This window comes from Parasteatoda tepidariorum, chromosome 12 (genome assembly GCF_982258835.1).
Source record: "Parasteatoda tepidariorum strain Cologne lab strain chromosome 12, Ptep-v5.0, whole genome shotgun sequence".
Taxonomy (NCBI): domain Eukaryota; kingdom Metazoa; phylum Arthropoda; class Arachnida; order Araneae; family Theridiidae; genus Parasteatoda; species Parasteatoda tepidariorum.
In genome coordinates, this window is record NC_141766.1 from 40,603,001 (window position 1) to 40,626,543 (window position 23,543).

The 23,543-nt window shown below is 28.3% G+C and overlaps 1 protein-coding gene across 1 annotated transcript in view; it reads left to right on the plus strand.

Moving 5' to 3' along the window:
- Positions 1–23,543, plus strand: part of LOC107439976 (neuroligin-4, X-linked-like) — a 240,396-nt gene that overhangs the window by 163,399 nt on the left and 53,454 nt on the right. Inside the window, exon 3 of the mRNA XM_071188123.2 lies at positions 19,112–19,297. Coding sequence (XP_071044224.1) covers positions 19,112–19,297 — 186 coding nt within the window. The remainder of the gene's footprint in view (positions 1–19,111; positions 19,298–23,543) is intronic.

Consider the following 23,543-nt stretch of genomic DNA (forward strand, 5'->3'; position numbering starts at 1 on the left):
TGATGTTCCCATAAGGTCAGAAACAGGGTAAACTTTAATATATTCTGGCAGATTGACCATACTTTTTTTCAGCGTGGAAGTAATAAATTTCTAATCTCTTCATATTCGAATGCTATTTTCAAACACAAATTTACATGCTTTAATATTGTCCCCTTAAATAACATGATACTATAATTTTTTTTCTCAATGTTTCGAAATAAAATTAGAAGCGACTTCAAAGAAAAGTACCGCATAAATGGTACCTTTATGATGATGCTTTTAGGCACCATGTTAAAGTTACCGAACTTTATTACGATGCATTACCACATTTTCCAAATTTCATAACTTATTATAAGACTGCATTGTATCATTAATTTTACCAAAATAATGACCAATTCGCCTTGGAAAAATTATCAAGCTTTTTGGTGTTTTGATAGAGCCGGAAACGCCGTAAATATTACCATATTCTAGCATTACTTTTCATACATTTTACTTCATTCGTTTTTTTCAGTGCATTATATTTGGCATAAGAATCAAAATTATAATTAAGTAATGGAAAAAGATGTATTCAAATATTAAATTTAAAGTAGTAATAATAGGGATTGTTCCAATTTTGTTTAATAAAAATTTTAAGCTTTTTCATTATTTTTTTGACATTTTAAATTCAATATAAATTTGCATTTCATCCGAGAATAAACAATTGCTTATGTTTTAAAATTTCGATTATGAAGCAAAATGGGTCAATAAATGTTGCACACCTTGCAACTTGCATTTTTAAAAACATGCCTTTTAAAATATATAAATTAATTGATATGATTACTGATAATTCAATACTACTTGTTTAAAAAATATAATAAACAAACCAAAATTTGTCTCCAGGGATGTGGATTTAGTGCATTTTTTGTTTTGAATCAGCAAAAAGTATCTGTCCTATACAAAACTTTTTGCATCCAAATGCATGACAATTTGAAACAATCAGTTTCTCTACAGAGCATCTAGTCAGTCTTTTAAAGTAGGGATATAAAAGGCTGAGTTCATGAAAAATCGCAGTTGTATTTTTGTTAGACAGTAAGATTAATTTGAACAAACTGTCTGCCGCTTCACTAAAGATTTTTTTTGTCTCTCTTCTAAGGATTCTTTTTTTTCCTACAGGCTTTTTCACCCTTTCATCTAGAGAATTTTTCTTTTCTTTTGGTGTTGATTTCTGGAATTAGTTGATTAAGGAAAGGCTGATTTTTTTCTAAAAGAAATTTCTTCCTAGATCATTTATTGACGTATTAAACAAGCTAAATTGGTATCAACATAAGCTCAATCTGAGTACTTCTTTGTGAGCTAGTGTTTTGTCGTGTTAAAAAATCTATGTTGGACTTTCTTTCCGGCTAAATTTTTGCATAGGAAAAAGTTTTATTAAAATTTATTCCGCTGTATTTTCAGTTAAAACAAAAAATTATAGCTTTTCGTCGTTTGAAGAAATAGCTTTAAAGAAGAAATAGATTTTAAGAAATAGCTTTTGCTTCTTTTGCATTATAATAAGTAATTTTAGATATTTTTGAAATATATAATAAATCAAGTATGCTTAAAATTCAGTGCTTTTCAATAAGATTTAAAATTACATGAGATGAATTAAGAATTATTAAACAACTTTTTTTATGTTAATAACAACTCTCTGAGCTTAAAAAAATAATGCAACATTATACTACCAATTGCACGGTTAATTCTTGGGAGTATGAAATTCTTAAAAGTATGAAATTATGTAATTTCGTAAGTGAATTTGATTTTGAATGAATTGACAAATGAATTAAATTTCAGGGAGTATGAAATTTTTGAAAGTCCAAGCATTGTATCACTGGTTTGGCTTTAATCTGTTGTGCATATAGTTTTAATAGCAAAAGAGTCAAAATCTGTTTCACTTCATCGTATGAAAACGTACATGGCAGGTTGGAATGATTTTTTGATCACTCTGGGATCGTTAACCATATATGTATCTAAACAAAAGACAAACCACCTCATGTTTATCTTAAATCCTTCCAAAGTCAATGAGATTTATCTCAGATGAAGTGGAAAAAGTAACTCAATGCTGAGAATCTTAAAAACGGATATCTCAAACTCTTAAAGTTAACTTTTAAACTGATTTGAGAGCATTCTATCAAATGATCAAGTGATATGAACATATGCATGGAAAACATTTTTTATAAATCCTAGGAGCAGATCTACATTACTTTTCATCTGCAAAGTCGGATGCATTTTGGCAGATTTCAAGATGTCGTAAAATACCGTTGGCAAAGTATTAGCTATTAATGTCAACGTTGGGCCACCCTGCCGTTTGAGTAGCAGACGGTATATGAGGAAATTGTAAATTTCGAAAATCTATGGAAAAGAAGTAAGATATAAAGGTGGTGTTGAAAAATGGGTGGCAATTAGCAGTTTAAGTCCGACTAGCACTGAACAATTTGACCCATCGTGCAGTCGTGCTGTTACGCATTTTTACTACAGGCTTCAGATAATCTTTGAGAACATAACGATGCATCTTCGCCATGAAAAAACCTCGAGTTAAATCCACGACTACTGATTACTTTTTGTTAATATCATATACAGCAGGGTAAACCACAATGTCCACTTCAAGATTAGAGAATAATCACTCCTTGAATCAACGGTTTTTTTTTGTATTATAGACACCAACAGCAGCTCCATCTTCTGTTGGTAAAACAAAATAAAATAAATTCACCATTTGTCTAAATATACTTATAAACCATTAAATGCTTTATAGTAGGCTACACTGTAAGAAAATTAGGATTAAATTACACTGATAAGTACCGGCACTCAGGGTACCGGTACTTATCAGTACCGGTACCCTGATTTTGTTTTACTGAACAAAAGTCTGATAAACCATAATTTTCCACTAAATCATTCTAATTAAATATTATTGTAAATTTATGGTACAATATTTTCCGGTTAAAATAATTTTACGATGAAATGGATTTTACGATAAAGTGGATTTTATGGACAATGCATCCAAAGTGCCGTTACTTTATATCATAATTTGATCTTGAAGTGTTAAAAAGCGTATTTTCATACTTCTTTCTTTTCATAAATACCAGTTATAGAAACTACAAAATATTAAATTCCGTTACGTTTAGTATGGCACAAGAAAATAAAACGTTATAAGTTGCAAAATGAGATGATTTTAACATTTCCTTGATTGAAAGTAGTAGAGAATTCTAAATGGTCAAATACAATAATTTTCTGCTGTAAAAAATGCGTTATTAATTTTCGAATACCTGTTTTTGACTCGAGCAATGAAACATACTTCCCACAATCCTCAGATGTTTACTTTCTTTGGGAAACACGAATATATTCCTCTGTGATTTTTCTCTTTTTTCAAGGATCTTTACGTCAAACTTAGTTTATATCACCAGGTATTCAGGTCACCTATAGTAGAAGTTTTTTTGAATTTGAGCCATTTATTCCTTCATTTTTTTTAATTGGATTCTATCAAAGTATTTACAGCTTTTAGCTGATTTTATTTACATTTGTATTTAGCCGTGATGCATTTATAAGCATAATTTCATTGTTCACTTCTTTTTGCTCTTTATGAAATAGTATAATTTGACTTAGCTTGTCTTATGTACCTAGAGCTGATAAATTAATTCTATCTAATTAATTATTCCACATGGCTCGATTTTTTCTTATTTCAGGTAAAATTAAAAATATAACTGCTGCACTATAAAAAAATATCAATATTGTGACAGATTATAAGATTTTTATGAATATCAATACTTCTCCTTATTGCTTCAAAGTACTGCTACAGTGCAGTTTACAATGAGTAATTTATAGATATTCTTTAAATATGGCTAAATTAAATATGAATAAATTAAATAACTTTCAGAAATCAACTTATATTTTATTTTTGGCGAATTCAACAAACGCTTAAAACTATGTGTTTGTAGAATACTTACTTTTTATTTTTTAATTGCAACTATATTTTGCATAAACTTTAATTTAGCATATTTCATACTTGTTTACATAACTAAAATGTGGTAATAAATTTTTCATTTTTATGAAATGATTAACTAGTTTCTATTCTGGTTCTTAAAAAAACATTACTCCAATATCTTTAATTTGCATGATATTTCCCATCTTCTTTAATGCTTTCACTTATAGGTATTTAATCTCTTATTTCCGATACAAAATATGTAGAAAGACAATTTTTAATCAAAATCTGTCAACTACATTTCTGATAAACTAAATAAATTTAAGATGAAATATAATACACGAATTTCACGTGTCTAAGAATTAAATCGAATTTCATTATGAAAGTAGATTCTTAATACTCAATCATACACATCGGAGAAAGAAAATCTTACAAAAGTAATTTGCAGCAAATTTTAATTTAAAGCCTAACATTTTGATCCGGTATAAGATAATTTACTCTAAAGTTTTAAGCGGAAAAACTGTTAATGAAAATCTTATGAGTTATTTGTCATTTTAATCTCCTTTCTGCGTTCGAATTTAATTTTTTCCTCCTATTACAAGAAGTTTTATCTATTTATCATTTGTAGCGCTGATAAAAAAAAAAAAGTGCTGTTGCAAAATTGAGAGCAGTAGTTGATGAAAATTCTTTTTCATTTTTAAATTTCCTCTCAGCACATATTAAATTCACTGAACTTATTTTGATTTTAAGTATATATTAAAGTCTTTCTGCGTATTTTTGCTTCTTATGGTTTTATTATAAATTATAAACTTTCAAGACTCTCTTTAAATCATACAGAAATTCTGAAAATTTATTAGTCGTCAGCTTTCGTAATTAATGATAATAATATACACTTGCATTCTGTCTAACGAGAGTCTTAGTTTTTGAAAGTTTTTTCTAAGTTTCTAACGTGGTTATTTTACACTTTGAGAAGAAGTAGCTTATATATTTATTTACTTTTTACCGTTAAGATTATAATCTGTAACCACTAATGTGTAGTGTAAATGAGGTTGAAATTGAGTTTTATTAATGAGGTTATTTTTAGTGCAAAACATATCCTTATTTTCTATCTCAGGTGCATTTTTTACAACCATCAACCTCAAAATAACCTCAAAAACACCTTATTTTTAAGGGGGTAAAATTATTATTTACTTTTTCGTAACGTGAGCAAAGTTTCCTTGTCTTGTGAATATGTGGATATTTTTTTTTCACTTGTATGTGGATTCTTGGTTTTGGTCTTTTGTGAATCTATCGACGCATTTTTATAATTCACTTTGTTACGATAATCATGATTCATGCGTGTGGTAGGAGTACATTTCCTTCATTTAATGGTAGTATTATGGGTATAGATTCTTCTCCGTTATATTACTGTGGGTAAAACTACTCTTTTAGGTAATTTTGATTCGATTAAATTTACTTCAATTCACGGTTGTAACGTAAATATAGCTACCTTCTGCAATGATTGTAACCTGGGAAATGCTGATCGTTTATAGTGCTTCGGTAGAGCTATCGGTTATAGAGTCACTCAAACTGCTGGTAGAGACCCGTCGGTAGTGATCTCAATCTTGGTAGCCGCTTCAACAACAGACATTGTGAACACTGTAAGCCTCAAATTGAATCTATCGTTGCCAAAATTTGTCTTTTTCTTTTTGGCGTGCAAATACAGAGAGTGAGATATCAGCTCAGGCACTGTCTACATCATCTGACAGGGTTAAAAAATGCGAAACATTCCTACCATGGCTGTTAAAAGATTGGCACCTGAAGAGAGGTTGGCTGCTTGACCATGGATTGATAGTTAGCGCTGCTCGTCTCAATGATTGTGATACGGTATTGTTAGTAGTATTTTATACGTCACACTAGAGTTGCAGAAAGGGCAATTGCGGCGGTCCGGGAAACTCTCCTCAAGACATGCCATCACAATTTTGATCCTCTGCAGAGGGGTGGCTGTCCCGCTTCGGTAGCTCAACGACTTGCGCACAAATTTGAGAAACAGTTTAATGAGAACCGATAACACGTATCCTCGGACTCTTTGGAAGATGATTGATTTGGTCACGCATTTGAACACTGAACGTTGCAAATGATGCATGGATATGGTGTTGGAACCATGCCTATTTGGAACCAGGTATTTACGATCAGTCCACAGTAAGACAATCGTGATATAGGTTCAATCTACTCATTTTCAATGACTGTGATATTATGAAGTCATCTCTTTTCCCTGCATATGTAATGGAATAATCTACTGTTTATTATAATAATAATAGGAAACCTCTTACTTACGTTTTACGATACTTATAATATTTACGGAATTCTCGGTAATACCAGTAAAGCACTAGCTAAACCACTTTTAAGTTTGGGATATTTATTTGAACACGTTTCAGAAAAATTAGACTAAATAAAATGTTAGGGCCAATTTTGCCTTTTTTGTATATTTCAAGCAAAGCACATACATCTCTATAAATGCATTTATAAACAGATATTTCACGATACTATTTTCATTTATGACGAAACCGTTTCCTAAGCAAAAATATTGCCAAATTGACGAAATAACTATCGTTACTTCTTCAAAGAAACGAATTTTGTCAAAATTAAAGAAATATTTTGTCATTCTATTTTTCCCCTTAAAAAATCTCTTAGTACCTAACATTTCTAACAAACCACTTTTTCGAGGGCACGATGGGGATGAATCAACGTCACCTAAACAGCACAAATATTGAGAAAACAGACAGGTAAATTACACCCATGCCGGAAGCAGGATTGAACCCGGGCTCTCCCTGGTACAAAAATAACTTCTTGACCACGATACAAGGCGGATGGTTTTGTTGCTACTTTATTTCCCATTGCCTAGTTTTCATTCTAGTTGTTAACAATCTTCCGCAATGCACTATGACGAGGTTCCATAATTGAGGAAATATTTTAGTCACATATTTGAGGGTTCAAATTCGTCATCACGTATTTTTTAGATGAATTGATTCTCAAAGTTTATATATATATCTATACATATATATATAATATTAACTCCAAATGAAGCTTTCTACACTGTTATTTATATCTTCCATCAGCTCTTAAATGTCCACCATTTTTAAAGAAATATATTGTTAAAGATTAAAAGTATGAAACACAATATTATTAATTATTTCATTATTTTAAAAAAAATACGAAAATAATAAAAAATTATATATATTTATGTGGAAGAAATGATTAATTTTATGAAGAAAAAACAATTGTATTTGATTAATGCGTAAAATTATTTTTCCCTGATCTTAATTTTTCTTTTAGTTTCTTTCTCTAAAGAAATGCTTACTTTTAAAACATCAAAGAAAACAAAGAAATATTTTTATATTACATTGAGCTGGCTGTGAAAAAACACCACTTTACATTTTTTTTTATTCCAGCATTTGATTACAGATATTGAGAAAATAAGCACAAACTATGAGCAGATAAATTTGCTTTTTATTCTTCCACGTATTTTGTTTCCATGATAATATCATTCGAAAGTGTGAAAAAAAAACTAGAAAAACAAAATAAATGATAAAACACTTAAAACAAAAGAGTGGAGAAAAAGTAGGGAAAAAGCAAATGGACAAAATAGTGAAAAAGGATAAGGAAAGAAATATCGAAAGAAAGAAAGTAAAAGAAGAAAAAAAGACGATTTTTCGAAAGCCTAAAGACAAAAGCATGATTCTAAATTAAATTAAGGAGACCTCCTTACATGAGCCAACGTTTCGCCAAATGGAAGTTGGAATCTTGTAGCCAAGTCAAATCAGGTCGAATTTGAGATTCGGCACGAAGTATTGTTTCTTAGAATAAAAATCAGCTGAAAAAGAAGATGGTAGACAGGAAAAAGAGAGAGCATTTTACTGACGGTATCAGTAATACAAATGATACTACTATGTGATTCTTGGAGTTAGATCTTAAGAAGAAAAGATTGATGAAATTCTTGAAGAATATTTTATGTAGCTTTTTCACAGGGATAGATCCAAGTTTCTTTAGTAATTAAATCAAGGAAATAAATTTTGTTTTTATCTTTTTTATAAGAAATAAAATTAACAAATTTGATATAAAAAAAATCTTAGATATATGGTTTATCTTATACTAGAGAAATGTGATCCTTGAGGAGTTATTATCAAAAAATGATTTATCTAATAATCGTTTCCATAATTTATTTAATTTGTAATTGATAGATTAATTATATTTAAATAATGATTGTATTCATTGTTTTAAGATTTAGTTAACATTAAATATTTGGGTTTATTAATGAAAGCGTTATTTTTTAAATAATTCATTTTTTAAAAAAAGTATGGCGAAATAAGCGATCCTGATTATTTTACGGACGTTATAAGTGATACAAATGATACAACTTTGGGATTCTTGGAGTTAGATCTTAAGAAGAAAAGGTTGATGAAATTCTTGATGAATATTTAATGTAGCTTTTTTACAGGACAAAAGCTTCTTCAGTGATTCAAAGAAAGAAATTTTAATTTTATATCTTTTTTGTATAAACTAGATTTAACTAATTTCATATTAAAAAAAATTAAAAGACTTATGCTGTAACATCTTAGCTGTTTTTTCTCAGAAAAAAAATATTTATCTTATAATCTTTTCAAAACATTTATTTATTTTGCGATGGGTAGATAAATTACTTTTAAACTGATGATTGGATTTATTGTTTTAAGATGTAGTTCAAATAGTTCGAGAATCTATAGCTAAATATACGAGTTGCGATAAAGAAGTGCATTTGTATTGCTAAAGTAGTTTAAGCGATATAATGAAGTGCATTAAGCAAGGAAACGAAAAGCATTAAGCGAAGTGCATTAAAATTAACATTAATTTGCTAAAAATTTTGACACATATTCTGAATATTGTGATCATATTTTTCATATCTGATGATGGCAAAACCTTGTTTTTTGTGGGTAAAAAATAGAAATTCATTAAAAATTGATGTTATATATATATATATATATATATATATATATATATATATATATATATATATATATATATATATATATATATATATATATATATATATATATATATATATATATATATATATATATATATATATATATATATATATATATATATATATATATGTATATATATATATATATATATATATATATATATATATATATATATATATATATATATATATATATATATATATATATATATATATAATATATGTATATAACGGACGCTCAACTGAAGATTAAAAAAAAAATTTTTTTTTTACAGTAAATTCCAGATTTTTTTTAAAATCTATAAGGCAAGCTCCCTTATCAATTAAGATTGTATAGTACTTGAAAACCCCATCAAGTACAATTAAGAGAAACATTGTGAATCTCTCATGTTTTCTTCTTCTTTTCTTTATTTTTTTAAAAATCTTTATTTTATTTCGCACACTGCATCTTCTCTCAATATTTACCTTCTTTGACTTTCAAAGAAATATTGAAAAAGTCAAGTCTTGAGATGTGCTGAAAGGATAATATGTTTTTTCTCGAACTATAAAGAAAAAGAAGAAGCAATAGTTAAAATGTTAGCAAATTTAAAAACAAAATGCGCATACTGTAATTAAATGTGTAACGACATAATTAAAATAAATAACTTAATAAATAATTAAAAATCTTGTTTTTATTCGAAAGATGTCAAAATATGACTCATTGAACATTTATTATTAAATTGGTAACATTAAAAATTCGATGCGAATATGTTTTTAAATATTTTTATGTTCCCTTTTTACGTCGGGGATCATTATTCAATCAGCAGTCATATCCCAAAAATAAATTTATTATTTCAACTAGCTGTGTAAAGCCATTACACTGAGTTGAATACTGAAATACGATATTTGCATTGGAATGGCCAAAACTATCTGATTCTTTTTTTCTCTCGTTTTTTTCGGAAGATAACTAATGTTTGTTTAATCTTTACTTTTATTATTTATAAATTTTACCTCCAGTCTTTCCTTTCTATTTTCAATATCTCTAAACTTCTAAATAAATATTTCAAACTAGCGAGAAAAAATGTTAAATTTTGTGACGCAGGTGGCTTTGGTAACTTGTGGATTTCTAAAGTAAAAGAAGTCAAAAGAATTGTTAAAAAATTTATGCAAGTTAGAATAAATTAGGGGATAAAAACTTCCAAATAGATAATTGTAAATATATTTTTTCCGTTATGGCAGTAAAATTTATTTTTGAATTAACCACAAACAGTACTAATAAATATCTGAAATATTAAAAAGAATACTGGGAAAAAGGCAACAATTCTCTATAAAATACTTTGTACTGATATATAAGGTACCTTAATTGTCCCTTTACGACGTCGTATTTTCATTTATTTGCTTTTAATAAATGTTTTCCATATCATAATATCTTCAATGATTTTAATCACATAATTTCTTTCCTGTAATATCATATTTTTTCCTTCAATTACTTATATTAATTTGTTCCTATGATATCAGAAAGAAAACACACGTACCACAAGAAAAAAAACATACGTACTTTGACTTGTGTAAAAAGATATCTGTCATAAGTTGATTTTTACTTATTGAAAACGCACGGAAAAAATTACTCTGGTAAAATTACCGTTCTTATTACAATGATATTTCTGGTAACGAAAACCATAATTTTGGTTAATAAAACTAAAATACGATATTTAAATCATACATCTAGTAATTGCTTCCTTCATCCGGTAAAAGTTTCCCAGAAATTACGTTTCCTTCATCTGGTAAATTTTTCCCAAAAATTTTGGTTTTAAAAATTATAGTTCTTATTACCATTTATTTATTAAAAATATAAAATTTAGAAGTAAATTTAGCCCAATAAATAGTTTTGATGCCATTATATAAAGTAACATGATAAAATTTATCAGGTTTACGATATTTCATCGCATTTTATAAAAGCTATTTTTAATTGTTAATTTTACCAAAATCATTACTAAAGTACTTTTATTTTTCCTTTAGATCCAGAAACACGTCAAATTTAACCATATTCTGGTAGTTTTCACCATACTTTCTCAGTGTGCCAATGATTTCAATTGCTTCCCCATGAATAAATTTAGATTTAATATTACATTTTATTTTAAATCAGCGATAAAATGAACAAGCTATGAAACTTTATATGCTCTTATTATGTACTTCAAATCATGATTTTAATTTGTAGAGGACTATTTCGGACCATAGAATAATATAGCACGACAAAATCATATCTACTTTGTTGTTGTTGTCTCTAATGCGACTTGTCAATACCAGCAAGCCAGCTTGTTGAAACCAAGTAAACTTAAGACATATCTACTTTCAAACGGGTAATTAATAAACTGACGTTAAGAGCTGAATTTTTGTGTGAAAATACTCGACAATCTCAATTCGAGTACACAATTCAAAAATTCCAATTCATCACGAAAAAGTGCATTTTTAACACTTAAAATTATATAACAAGTTAGTTTGATCTGAAAAGTCTTATTTCAAAACTAAATACCATATTATGTCCATTTTTCATGATAAACTAAAAATTACTTTGACATGAGCCATCAATGTTCGAGCTGGCATTCACTTACTACGTCATGAAAAAATACGTTTTTAGCATTGAAACTTAATGGGCATTTACTGTAGGACAAGTACCATGTTACTTTTTAATATTTTTTACTGTACTATTATAATACAGTACAATAAAAAATACATAAAATAAGCATTAATGATACATATTAAATTGGAGACCTCCTAATTTCATAGTGCTTCAATTTATAATTTTAAAAAATAATGGTGAAGGAAGATTTTTTCTTCCTTCGAAACTTAGTGAAAGCGAAGTATTTGTACAAAATAACAGCTCGATCAGAATTTAACTTTGCGCATTATAGGAGAAATGTGTATAATAAATATGTAAAACTACGAAGAATCAAATGTATCACATACAATGTCTAAATACAATCGTAAAATTGTTCATAAATGCAAGCATTCAAATTAATTTAAAAAATATGTAGGTATATCCTTAACATGTCTCGCTTTTTACCACATACTGGTTTGATGGAAAAGAAATCCAAAATAAAAATCAAGGATTCGATTTTTGAATTCGATTTTTTTTTCTCCTCGTGCAATATAGAGCAATGTACACAGTTTAGAAATCAATTTGATTTGTTATCGTCGTACACCGGCTGTTTCAAGTTTTGTATCAGCACTATTTCTTCAATTTATTGCTACTCCTTGCAAGAAAAAATGTCGAAGAGCATTTTAACATAATTCGATATAGTATCGTATTTTCGAAATTTTTTATCAGATTTTGGGAAAAGAATTCAAATACACTGAGGTATGAGAAATAAATTACTGGATACCAGAATGGTAGGTTGTATAGATTTCTGATCTAGTTCGTTAAAAAGGACAATTTTTATTTAAAAAAAGGACGAAACTTGAATGTTCCAAAGAAATATTTTTATAGTTTAATGATCAGTGTATACTTCTTTAAAATACAAATCGTTTTCTTTTTTGTATACTTTAAAAAATAACAAATATATTTTTTGAAGAAACTTTTATCAGTTCCTTATGGGTTTGAGAAGAAAGAATGGATTTATTTTCTTTCTAAATGTTTGCTTTTCCATTTTCCATTATTATCAATCTTCCTAGACATATTCTCTAAGATATGATATTTAATTTGTATTTCTTATTCTTCAATATGTCTTGCCGTTTCACTCGTATTTAGATAAACTTTTATACTATCACAATTTTGTAGGAGAGCTGTAATCTTATACAATAAAAAATGTTTGTTTTGAATTGTAAATAAAAAATTTCAAGTTTCTTAACAAGTTTATAGAAAATTTAATAATTTGTAGAAAAATATTGAAACGAATAATATTTTGTAAAAGGAAAACTGAAACAAATTGTAGAGTAAACAGAGGAATGCATGTAACAAATAGAAAATAGATGTTTTCGTTATATTGTAGTAATATTCAGACATATTTGTTTCATTTAATTCAGTTACAAAATGTCCTATTTTGAATTTATCTTATTACACGCTTCTATATTTAATTTTAAAAAAACCTCAGGCATCTCGCATTTTTTGTTAAATGTTTATTTTTTACTTTAGCAAACTAGTATTTCTGACGAATGATCCTAATCTATTGTAACCCGTAACCCAAGTAATCCATTTTTGGTCAATAATACACATATTTTTCCATGTTTGGCATAATTTTCTCTTAAAGTCAACATTTATTACGTCAAGTCAGAACTGCAGGCATAGTACACTAAACCATTTGACATCTTCGCAACAAGCCAAAGGCTGATGCCTACCTACAAACGTAATTTGTGTGAAAATAACAGTTTAAGTTACAAATGTAATTAATTCTCTGTGATTAATATGCATCTTGCGACCTTGCCTCTTTCAAATTGAAACAGAAGAAGGTGATCTTGCTATTTCTTTATCATTTACTGTTTTACAAATTATCATTTGTTGTTGTACGAATCACGTTACATTATCACAACATTTACTGAATTTATCAAACTTGAAACTTGTTTTTCTAAAAGTATGATTTAAATCCAAGTTATGGAAGAATGTAGGGTATACATATATCGAATTTTTAATTCTACAAATTCTAATACAAATCTTAGTACATACTTACTTCTTGTAAGAATCCCTTCTTGCGATCGCTTTAAGACGAAGAAAAAATGCGTCAACTTTTATAGAAAACCAAAATTAAATACTTTTGTTTTTGCTTATTAAGTAATGTAGTCAGTGAATTGAGGAAAAAATCAATATATAACAAAGTTGTTTCCTTTTTTGTTTGGCCCCTACGACAGGGTAAAACTACAAACATTTTTTAAACTTCATTTTTTTTTTAAAATTGAATTCCACAAATTTATTTTAAATTTGATCTGTACGCGAATTGAATTTTCTTCAATATCCAATGACTACGAAGCTTAACTACCTAGAGGCAGCTACGTGAACTAATTTCGGTTTCATCTGCTGAGTGTAGATGAACTCTACCAATTAAATAAAAAATTAACAGTAGATGAAGAAATGGAATATAGTTTTTGGTAAAAGTAAATAAAAAATGTTTTATATAAATTAAAAAAAGATGTTAACAACGTTCAAGAAAATTAAAAATGTGTTTTTTAAATAAATATTCGATTAGTGAGAAAATGTACTTTATTTTAGATTTTTTATTACTAAAAAAATCATGATACTTTTTGTTCATTTAAGAATATATATATATATATATATATATATATATATATATATATATTAATTTGTTAATTTGTATATATATATATATATATATATATATATATATATATATATATATATATAAAAATATAAACACAGATTAACAGAAATAATCTACTTACAGCCATTATATATGGTGAATAAATATTTAAAATTTAATAATATATTTTGGGTTGTGATAATACGGTTCTGTAAGATTTAGATTTATAACATGTATATCAATCTTTTCTAAATATATATCAAGCAAAAGTATTTGTAATTTATTACTAATAACCGTACATTAGCCGGACAATTACAAAATTCGTTCTTATTTCCTTTATTTATGTTTATTTATTTATTTTATTCTTTAAATTTAAAATTGTATAGCTTTATATATATAAAAAAAACCTTGTTTCTTGTCATTACTAATTTCAATTTTTTTAAGGATATCAAAAAAAAATAAGAATATATTTACCAACAACAGTATGTTGTAATTTAAAATTCAGAAATTTAACACTTTTTACAGACTGATTTCCCATTAAAATATTTAAATAAACGTTTCCTTAATTTCTTCATTAATATTTATCATTCCATCCAATTAGTCTTAACTTTTCTTCGGGTATTATTTATTCTATCTTGTTATTAATGTACGATATTTTCACGCTAATTTAAATGAAGCAAAATACTCTTACGAACCAGAAAATGCAGGTGATTTAAAAACATTAAACTTTCACCGTTAAAACCATTTCAATAGCTAGAGTATTTAACGTTCCACCATGATTAAATTAATTAGCGTGGCTGAAAGCTTTTAACGAATTATCCTTTTTCCACACAGTTTGAACAGAGTATGCAATTGCAAATCTGACTAAGAATACCTTTCGGTTTATTTATAAAAAAAATAGTACAAACACCTAGTTAATACTAGTCCGGAATGTTACCTTCAGAATGGGGTTATTAATTGTTGCTATGGAAGCAATGTCAAGTACAGCGATATCATTGGCAATTAACTAAACCACTAATAAGCGAGTACCTTCTGTTTTTGTCATTGATCCATAACTCAAGTGAATGTCCTCTCTGCAACACTATAGTATTAATGTCTCATAAATTCTCATTTTCTAGGAGGAATTCGAACGGAAAAAAAATAGAGGTTAATAATTGCTTCGATGATAGAAAGCTTTTATAAATTAAAAGGTGTAGATAAAATAAACTTCTAAAAAGGATTTTGAGACGTTATTTCTTTTTTTATTTGAGGAAAGGAAGCTTGCCAAAAAGCTTTTTATTTAAACAAACAATGCTCTAAGAACGAAAAGAATACATATATAAAATGCAAAAATATTTTTTTATTTATTATTCAAAAATATTTTTTTTTAATATTTTCCTCGGGTTGACCAAGAATTGGATTCTAGAATTTCCGTAATTCTTTTTATTTTAACTTGTTTTATTTGTGTCAATTAAGTCATAAAATTCATTGAAAGGTGTATACAATAGTTTTTATTGGTAAACTTGTAAAAAAAGTGAGCGGTTATTATAATGCTCATAATATAATTCTTTAGACTGTATTAACCTCAATTTAAACAAGTAGGTGATAGAAAGCTTTTTAAATTTAAAGGTGCAGATAAAATAAACTTCTTAAAAGAATTTTGAGACAGTGAAAAGAATATATATAAAAAATGCAAAAATATTTTTTATATGTTATTTTATTTATTGTTCAAAAATGTTTTTTTAAATATTTTCCTCGGGTAGACCAAGAATTGGATTCTAGAATTTTCTTAATTCTTTTAATTTTAACTTGTTTTATTTGTGCCTATTAAGTCATAAAATTCATTGAAATGTGTATACAACAGTTTTTATTGGTAAGCTTGTTAAAAAAGTGAATGGTTATTAGAATGCTCATAGTATAATTCTTTAGACTCTATTAGTTTGCCAAAAAGCTTTTTATTTAAACTAACAATGCTCTAAGAACGAAAAGAATATATATATAAAATGAAAAAATTTTTTATAAATTTTTTATTATTTATTTTTCAAAAATATTTTTTGAAATATTTTCCTCGGGTTGACCTAGAATTTGATTCCAGAATTTTCTTAATTCTTTTAATTTTAACTTGTTTTATTTGTGTCAATTAAGTCATAAAATTCATAGAAAGGTGTATACAATAGTTTATACTGGTAAGTTTGTTAAAAAAGTGAATGGTTATTATAATGTTCATAGCATAATTATTTGGACTCTATTAATCACCATTATAACAAGTAGTGGTACTACAAATTAACACGTTTGAAATAGTTTAATAATAGTCACTTTAAATGAAGAACTTAACTCTCAAATTTTACTTCAGGTTTTATTTTTAATTAGTTGTGAAGCGATATATATTTATAGATAAGTCTAGCATCCGTCTATTTTCTAAATATATTACAGATAAATAACACGGAGAAAAAAAATCTGGTTAAATTTCCGTACTGTATGGTAATGACATTTCTTTTAAAAAATGGAAATGAGAGCAAAATATACAGTATTTATATTCCATTCTTTTGATCACTTTCCTGTTCATATAATAACGGTTTACCGAAAATTCTGTTTTTTGAAATTTTAGTTCTTACTACCTAACATTTAGTAAAAAATACAAAATGAGAAGCAAATTTAGCCGAATAAAAGGTTCTTGTGCCCTGCTCTAAAGAATCATCGTAAAATTACAAAATTTTGCTTCATTTACCATATTCTGTCTCACATTATAACACTATATTTTAAATAAATTTAACCAAAATCATTTCCAAAGCGCTTTGGTAAGATTTATCGATTTATTTGGTATTCAGACAGAACCGGAAACACGTTAAATTTAGTCACATTCTGTCACTTTTGACCAGACATTTTTCATGGTATACGAAATCAAAATATAATAATAAGGTTAATTTAGAATGTTTTTCAATTAATATATATTTTTTAAAATTTTCTAATTTATTCCCTACATCTCAAATCAAAAATTATTTAATGAAAGTAATAATATTTAAAACATCACTATACGCTCTAAGTTAGAGTGTTGCTATTTAATATTCATGGTTAAAAATGTAAAACTATATATAAATATGCACTAAAAAGTTGCGCTTTGAAGCTATACGCATTACAAAATGTTACTTTTTCATTTTTGAAAATAAACATAGAAAAATAGAGTTATTTTCTATTCGGTAATGTTATAATTTTCTGCTGTGATTTATATGTTTTTCTGATGACAGTAAATTAAGCTATAGAACATTTCTTTTTCCCAGAATGAATTTTAGATTCGCGATGCAGTATTATAGATAGGGCTATGCAATGAATGAAATGACAGGGAAGAAAATGATATTCCAATACTTGGTGCCAAAGAATAGCTCTCCCTTGCGGCCAAAAAGAATAATGGTTTCACAACCCTTTAAGAACATTAGAAATTCGTTTTATTCAGAAAAACTTTATTCGAATTTTCTTTAAAGTAGCATCAAAATATTCGATAGCAACTAAAGTCAATTCTTATTTTACTGCCAATGTGTTATCAATTGATTGAAATAAATTATTTTGACCTTTTTTTAATTTAATAAGATTTATAAAACGCAGCTATTCAAGGCGTTCCATCATTTCCACTTTTGAAATATATATTTAGAATTAAATATTATGTAGATTGGAGGCAACGAAGTGATAGTTATTTAAGAAAGAAAGCAAAAACACTATTGAAATACATCGAATCACTACTGAATAAGACGAGGTGAAAATATTCAACATTATTTTAAATAATTAATAGCCTTTCATCTTCTCTGTGTTTTAAATTAGGAAAATAATTCTGGTACAATTACTGTAATGTACATAAATAACCATTACATACTGTACATAACTATAACATTACTAACCATAACATTAGGTACTGTACATAATAAACCATTCATTTGATAATTTTTACGTTTACTTAGTAACTGTTTACTGGAAATTTTAGTCCTAAAAATTATAGTTCAGTTTTGACAGTTTCCATTCGGGTAACAATATCTGGAGGGAATGAATCAGATCACTGTTTCTTTTGGTGTCACTTAAAACACCTGGAATTCTCTATGAATGAAGAAGTGAAAAAATGGCTTATTCTTACTTAAGGGGTCCTTCGTGCATCCAATGGCAAAAGAGATTCTAAAACATCGATTACTTTCCATTTTTGAGAATTGTAAGTGTTTATTGTTTCCTCCTGGTGAAACCATCTCGTAGTTTACTTTATACATGCGTAATCTTTGTATTGGGTCCAATGTTGATGTTGTCTTATCTAAGTAGTGCTGAGGAATCAGATAGCACCGAACCTGTTCAAAACAGCCCTAGCAATGCCAAATACCCTTGGTGAACAAAGCAGTTGATAGTCTGGGGGTTTGGTTCTGTGTTGTAGAGTTTAGCCAGTGTAGAAGGACAATCAAAATATGACCTGGAGATAGTTGAATTTCAGGAAAGTGAGGACAAGAAGTGGACAGAAGCATTACATCAAAACCATAAAATTTTGTAAATCTTTGAATACACTTTACTTAATGTGACATCTTAATGCAATTCTGAAGTCAGGAAAGTGATGTGATAAAAAATTAATTTCACTTCATTGTTCTCGTAAAAGAAAATTTCAAAACTTAAAAAAAGCACTGAATGATTCTGTAAAAGTTAAGCGTAATGTTAAAAGACACCATTGGAAAAAAATACACACATATATATTTTAATCTGCAGTGTATTATATTAATACTTGCACTGTGACGTAAAAGACATTGTGTCAAAGTTAATTATTCAGTGTCCTAAATCTTTTCAATGTATAGTATGTTTTTCGCAAAATAACTCCTGTATATATGAGTCGTTGGTAAATATCTGTTCCAGTTTTGAGCCTTCACGATTAAGTCAACTAATATTATGTCGTCTATTTCTTTTTGACCCACAGAGGTCATTATATTGAGCGTCGATTGTAAAAGTCCCTCACTAACTCAAAATTTTTTTCAGGATTTTTGCCAGCAACTGAAGGATCTGCGAAAGGAAATTACGGTCTCATGGATCAAGTTGCAGCTTTACACTGGGTTCAAGGAAATATAGTTGGCTTCGGTGGCGATCCAAAAAATGTTACTGTTCTTGGACAGGGTCATGGAGCTGCATTTGTAAATTTGCTCATGATATCACCAATGGCCCGAGGTAAGAATATTCATTTTATAATATTTAGTCACATTATTTTGATTAGTAATTTTGATTTTATTGATGCCTTCTTTTGAGTTTCGTAATTGTCAATGTATAGTTGAAGTTTTGTTTTTACCAACACCAGAAATACGGCGACCTATAAACCTATTTTAACTAAGGAAACCTCCTATGGGAAGCAAAATAACAATTAGGCTCTAACGCTAATCTATTTGCCACTTAAGATATCGTTACTTCAGGAGTGTAAGAGGTGTAGCTCGACAGCAGTATAGTTAAAGACTAGCTCTCTCCAGGATTACAAATTTTTAGTTAAAAGATAAAAGCCTATCTACTGAGACATCCCTGCCCTATTTTATGATAAAGTCCCTTTAATTTATCTACTTAATTTTTTTTTTTAAATTTGAATTCAAAATCGTATAGTTTAGAATATTTTATCTGGAATTTAAGGAAGTTTAGTTTAACACGTTGAGCACCACGTCAGCCACCGATGGCTGACACTGGACTTTCCATTTAGGCCGCGTCAACCACCGGTGGCTGACACTGAAATTACATTTAGGCTGCGTCAACCACCGGTGGCTGACACTGAAGTTACATTTAGGCTGCGTCTGCCACCGCTTGCTGACAGTGACCTTTCACATAGGCAGCGAAAAACAGCTCGCTGATAGCATATAACATGATATAGAACTCAAAATTTACTTAATTATTGTGATTCTTGGTTTAATAAATTCAATTTAGTAGATTTTTATCCACCACTATTTTTAAACAATTCGTAGTCTTATATAATTCACCACTTCTTCATATATGTCATGCTAAACCTTTTAAAACTAGCAAAATCTGTCTAATATTTGCAATTTTAATTTGTAGTTAATTACAGTCTGGCCAGACGGGCAAGCTATGTAAAATTAGCGTGGCGTTCAGCGTGTTAAACAAATTTATAACGTGCGTTTTGCAGAAAAAAATATTGGGAGAAATATATTTTTTAATCTACCGAATATTTGACGCACATCGTTAAGAATCTCAATTTTATCACAAAACTGAGATAGAATGTCTTCGGATCATCCTCAATAGTGTTCCCAAGACTTAGCTCCAGTATGACGTACAAAAAATACAACTACTACTGCTACAATTTATTCACTTCGACCTTCGAAGTCAAAATCAGATTGATAAACAAACGACGATGTGGGACAGAAACGGACCACCCTGAATAACTTTTGATTTTATGATCTGATCTTCACATTCCAGGACTCAATCTTAAAAGCTCGAGAGGATGATATTTAAATATTAATAAGAGCCGATGAAATATTTTAAGTTAGGTAATCAGACACATAAATACTTCCTCAGACAAAACATGCCTATTTTTCTATGGATTCATATTTTTGACCCCGAAGTATAGAATTGAAAGGTAGGTGGAAGTTGCAATGTGGAAAATATGGTCCTAATAGTTTGGCTAAGAGAGCGCTCGAAAGTGTAGACCCCTTAATGTTAATTTCACATTTCGCGTATTTCGTTATTTCTCGAGAACTTTTTACGAGAATCGAAAAATTTTTGCACACAATAAAAAAATTCGTTTATCCTGAAATAATTCCGTGCAAGAAATATTTTTTAATAAGTATTTATAATTTTTTCATTATTTTACTTCAAAATGGTTGAAAAATGTTTTATTTTGAGTTATAGAAATTTTCCATTATTGTGAAATGTATAATGTTACAATGCAAAATACAAAATTTGAGAAAAATTGGTCGAACAGTTTTTAAGAAATCGAATTTTAAATATCTAACTCTTTCAAAATTCAATTTCGCCGAAACTATTTGACTGACTCCGATGAAATTTTGTATTTTGCCATTTGAAATTGAAATCTTTAAAATTATGCAATAAATTGTCTATCTAACAAATAAAATTTTTTTCGACCATTAATAAATAGAATAATAAAAAACAATAAATATTTATTAAAAGTTATTTCTTGCATTGAATTATTTTCGAATGAATTGTGTGCAAAAAACGTTTAAATTCGCTTAAACATTTCTCGAGATATGAGCAATTCCACAGGTAAACGCCAATTAGGCGGCCAAAAAAAAATTTAAAAAATTTTGGAGAGCACACTATTTCTACATGAATTTTCTTCTTTTTTACACCCTAAAAAGGCAAGAAAAAATCGTGAACATGAAATTTTTTCTTTGTGACATACTTTAAATGTGACATACTCTTTCTGACATACTCAGATTGAGAGCCATTTATTCAGATAAAACGATTTTTACATAAATATAATATTATTATTCTCTCTAAAATGTATTTATAGAGATTTCATACTATAATATCATATTTTAGTATAAAAATTGGCGTTTATTTGTAGAATTGCTCATATCGTCGTTTTGAAACTAAACCGTGGTAACTCAAAAAAGCAAGTTTTTCAGGAGAACAATTTCTAAGTTTCCGCGCTAATGCTAATCGCGCCAATGCGATAAAGATTTATCTGATCTCTAAATTAATTTTATGGAACTATGAAGATAACACTTTGTTTCTCTAAAAGGGTGATTTTTTTTTTACACGAAATGACCCACATATCTCATTTTTCGATTTACTACGGTTAGTTTCAAAGCGACGATAAGAGCAATTCTACAAATAAACGCAAATTAGGCAGCCAAATAAAAATTTAATGTTTTTTTTGGGGGGGGCATGCTATTTCTACATGAATTTTCTTCTTTTTTGCACCCTAAAAAAGCAAGAAAAAATATTAAACATTAAATTTTTTCTTTGTGACATACTTTAAATGACAAAATACCAATTTTAAATTTTTCCCGATTTTTTCAATTTAGGAACTTTGAATATTTTTTTTTTATTTTTGTTTTTTATACTAAAATATAATCTTATAGTGCGAAATCTCTATAAATACAAGTTAGAGAGACATTATAATAATATTATATTTATGTAAAAATCATTTTATCTGAATAAATGGCTCAGATTTATCTGAGTATGTCAGAAAGAGTATGTCACATTTAAAGTATGTCACAAAGAAAAATTCCATGTTCACGATTTTTTCTTGCCTTTTTAGGGTGTAAAAAAGAAGAAAATTCATGTAGAAATAGCGTGCCCCCCCAAAAAAAATGTTTTTATTTTTTTTTTGGCCGCCTAATTGGCGTTTATTTGTAGAATTACTCATATAGCTACATATGCAAAATTTAAAATTATCATTAAGTTCCAAACTGCGGAGCGCCATTCAGACAAATCTATTGGGACCATATTTCCCAGATTGCTACTTTGTTTTTGGGGGGGGGGGGCAGAAATCTGATTTCGTCGAAAATAAGGTATGTTTATTCTGTGAAAGTACGTTTTTGTGCCTGATTTCGTAACTTAAAATATCGTCTTTACTATTTAATTAGCATATTTGAGGTCACCCCCTCGAGCCATTAGGATTGAGTCCTAGAAAGTGAAGATTCGAATATTAGATCGAAAGTTATTAGATCGAAAATTATTCTGTGTGGTCAGTTTTTTTGGCGCATTGTAATATCATTACAAAGTAACTTTGCTAGTTTATGATTCTCTGCAGAGCATACTTACTGCTTATGAGAAATGCCTAAAATTTAGGATAAAGGTACAAAACAGTATGAAATCTAGAAAGTTCAATCAACTCTCACAGTTATTGAGATAAAACTTAGATATATTTGAATGGCAACACCTACTTTTTTCCATCGAGGCATAATTATCAGAGTTAAGAATTTTAAACGGAATCGAAACGATATTTTTTGCACAAATGGTGGAGGCGCAGATCAGGGATGGAGCACTAAATTGCCATTGAATTAAGAATAAACAATGCTAAGATAAGATGTAGCCCAGTGCTTCAGTTGTGCACACGTGAAAACGATGTGGTAACTTCATACGTAGCTCCTGTTAATCCACAAGGAGAAAAAAATTCAGGTACATTGATGCCATTCTCAAAGTTATCGTTATAAAATTACCACGTTTTATCATACATAACAATAAACCATACTCTATTGTTAAATTCGCAATAATCAAAGCAATTCGATAAAATGTACCCAGATTTTTACTGTTTCATGGAGTCAGAAACGCAACACATTTATCCATATTCTGATGACTTAGACCATTTTTTCCTCAATTCGAGGGTAGAAATATGAGTTGAGGTTTGATACAGCTGTGCAGTTTCACACCAAGCTCGTTCATAGCTAATTATCCTTTGTCTTTGTCCGATCATTTGATTTTTTTCACAGTTGTTATATTAGTTGTAAACTCT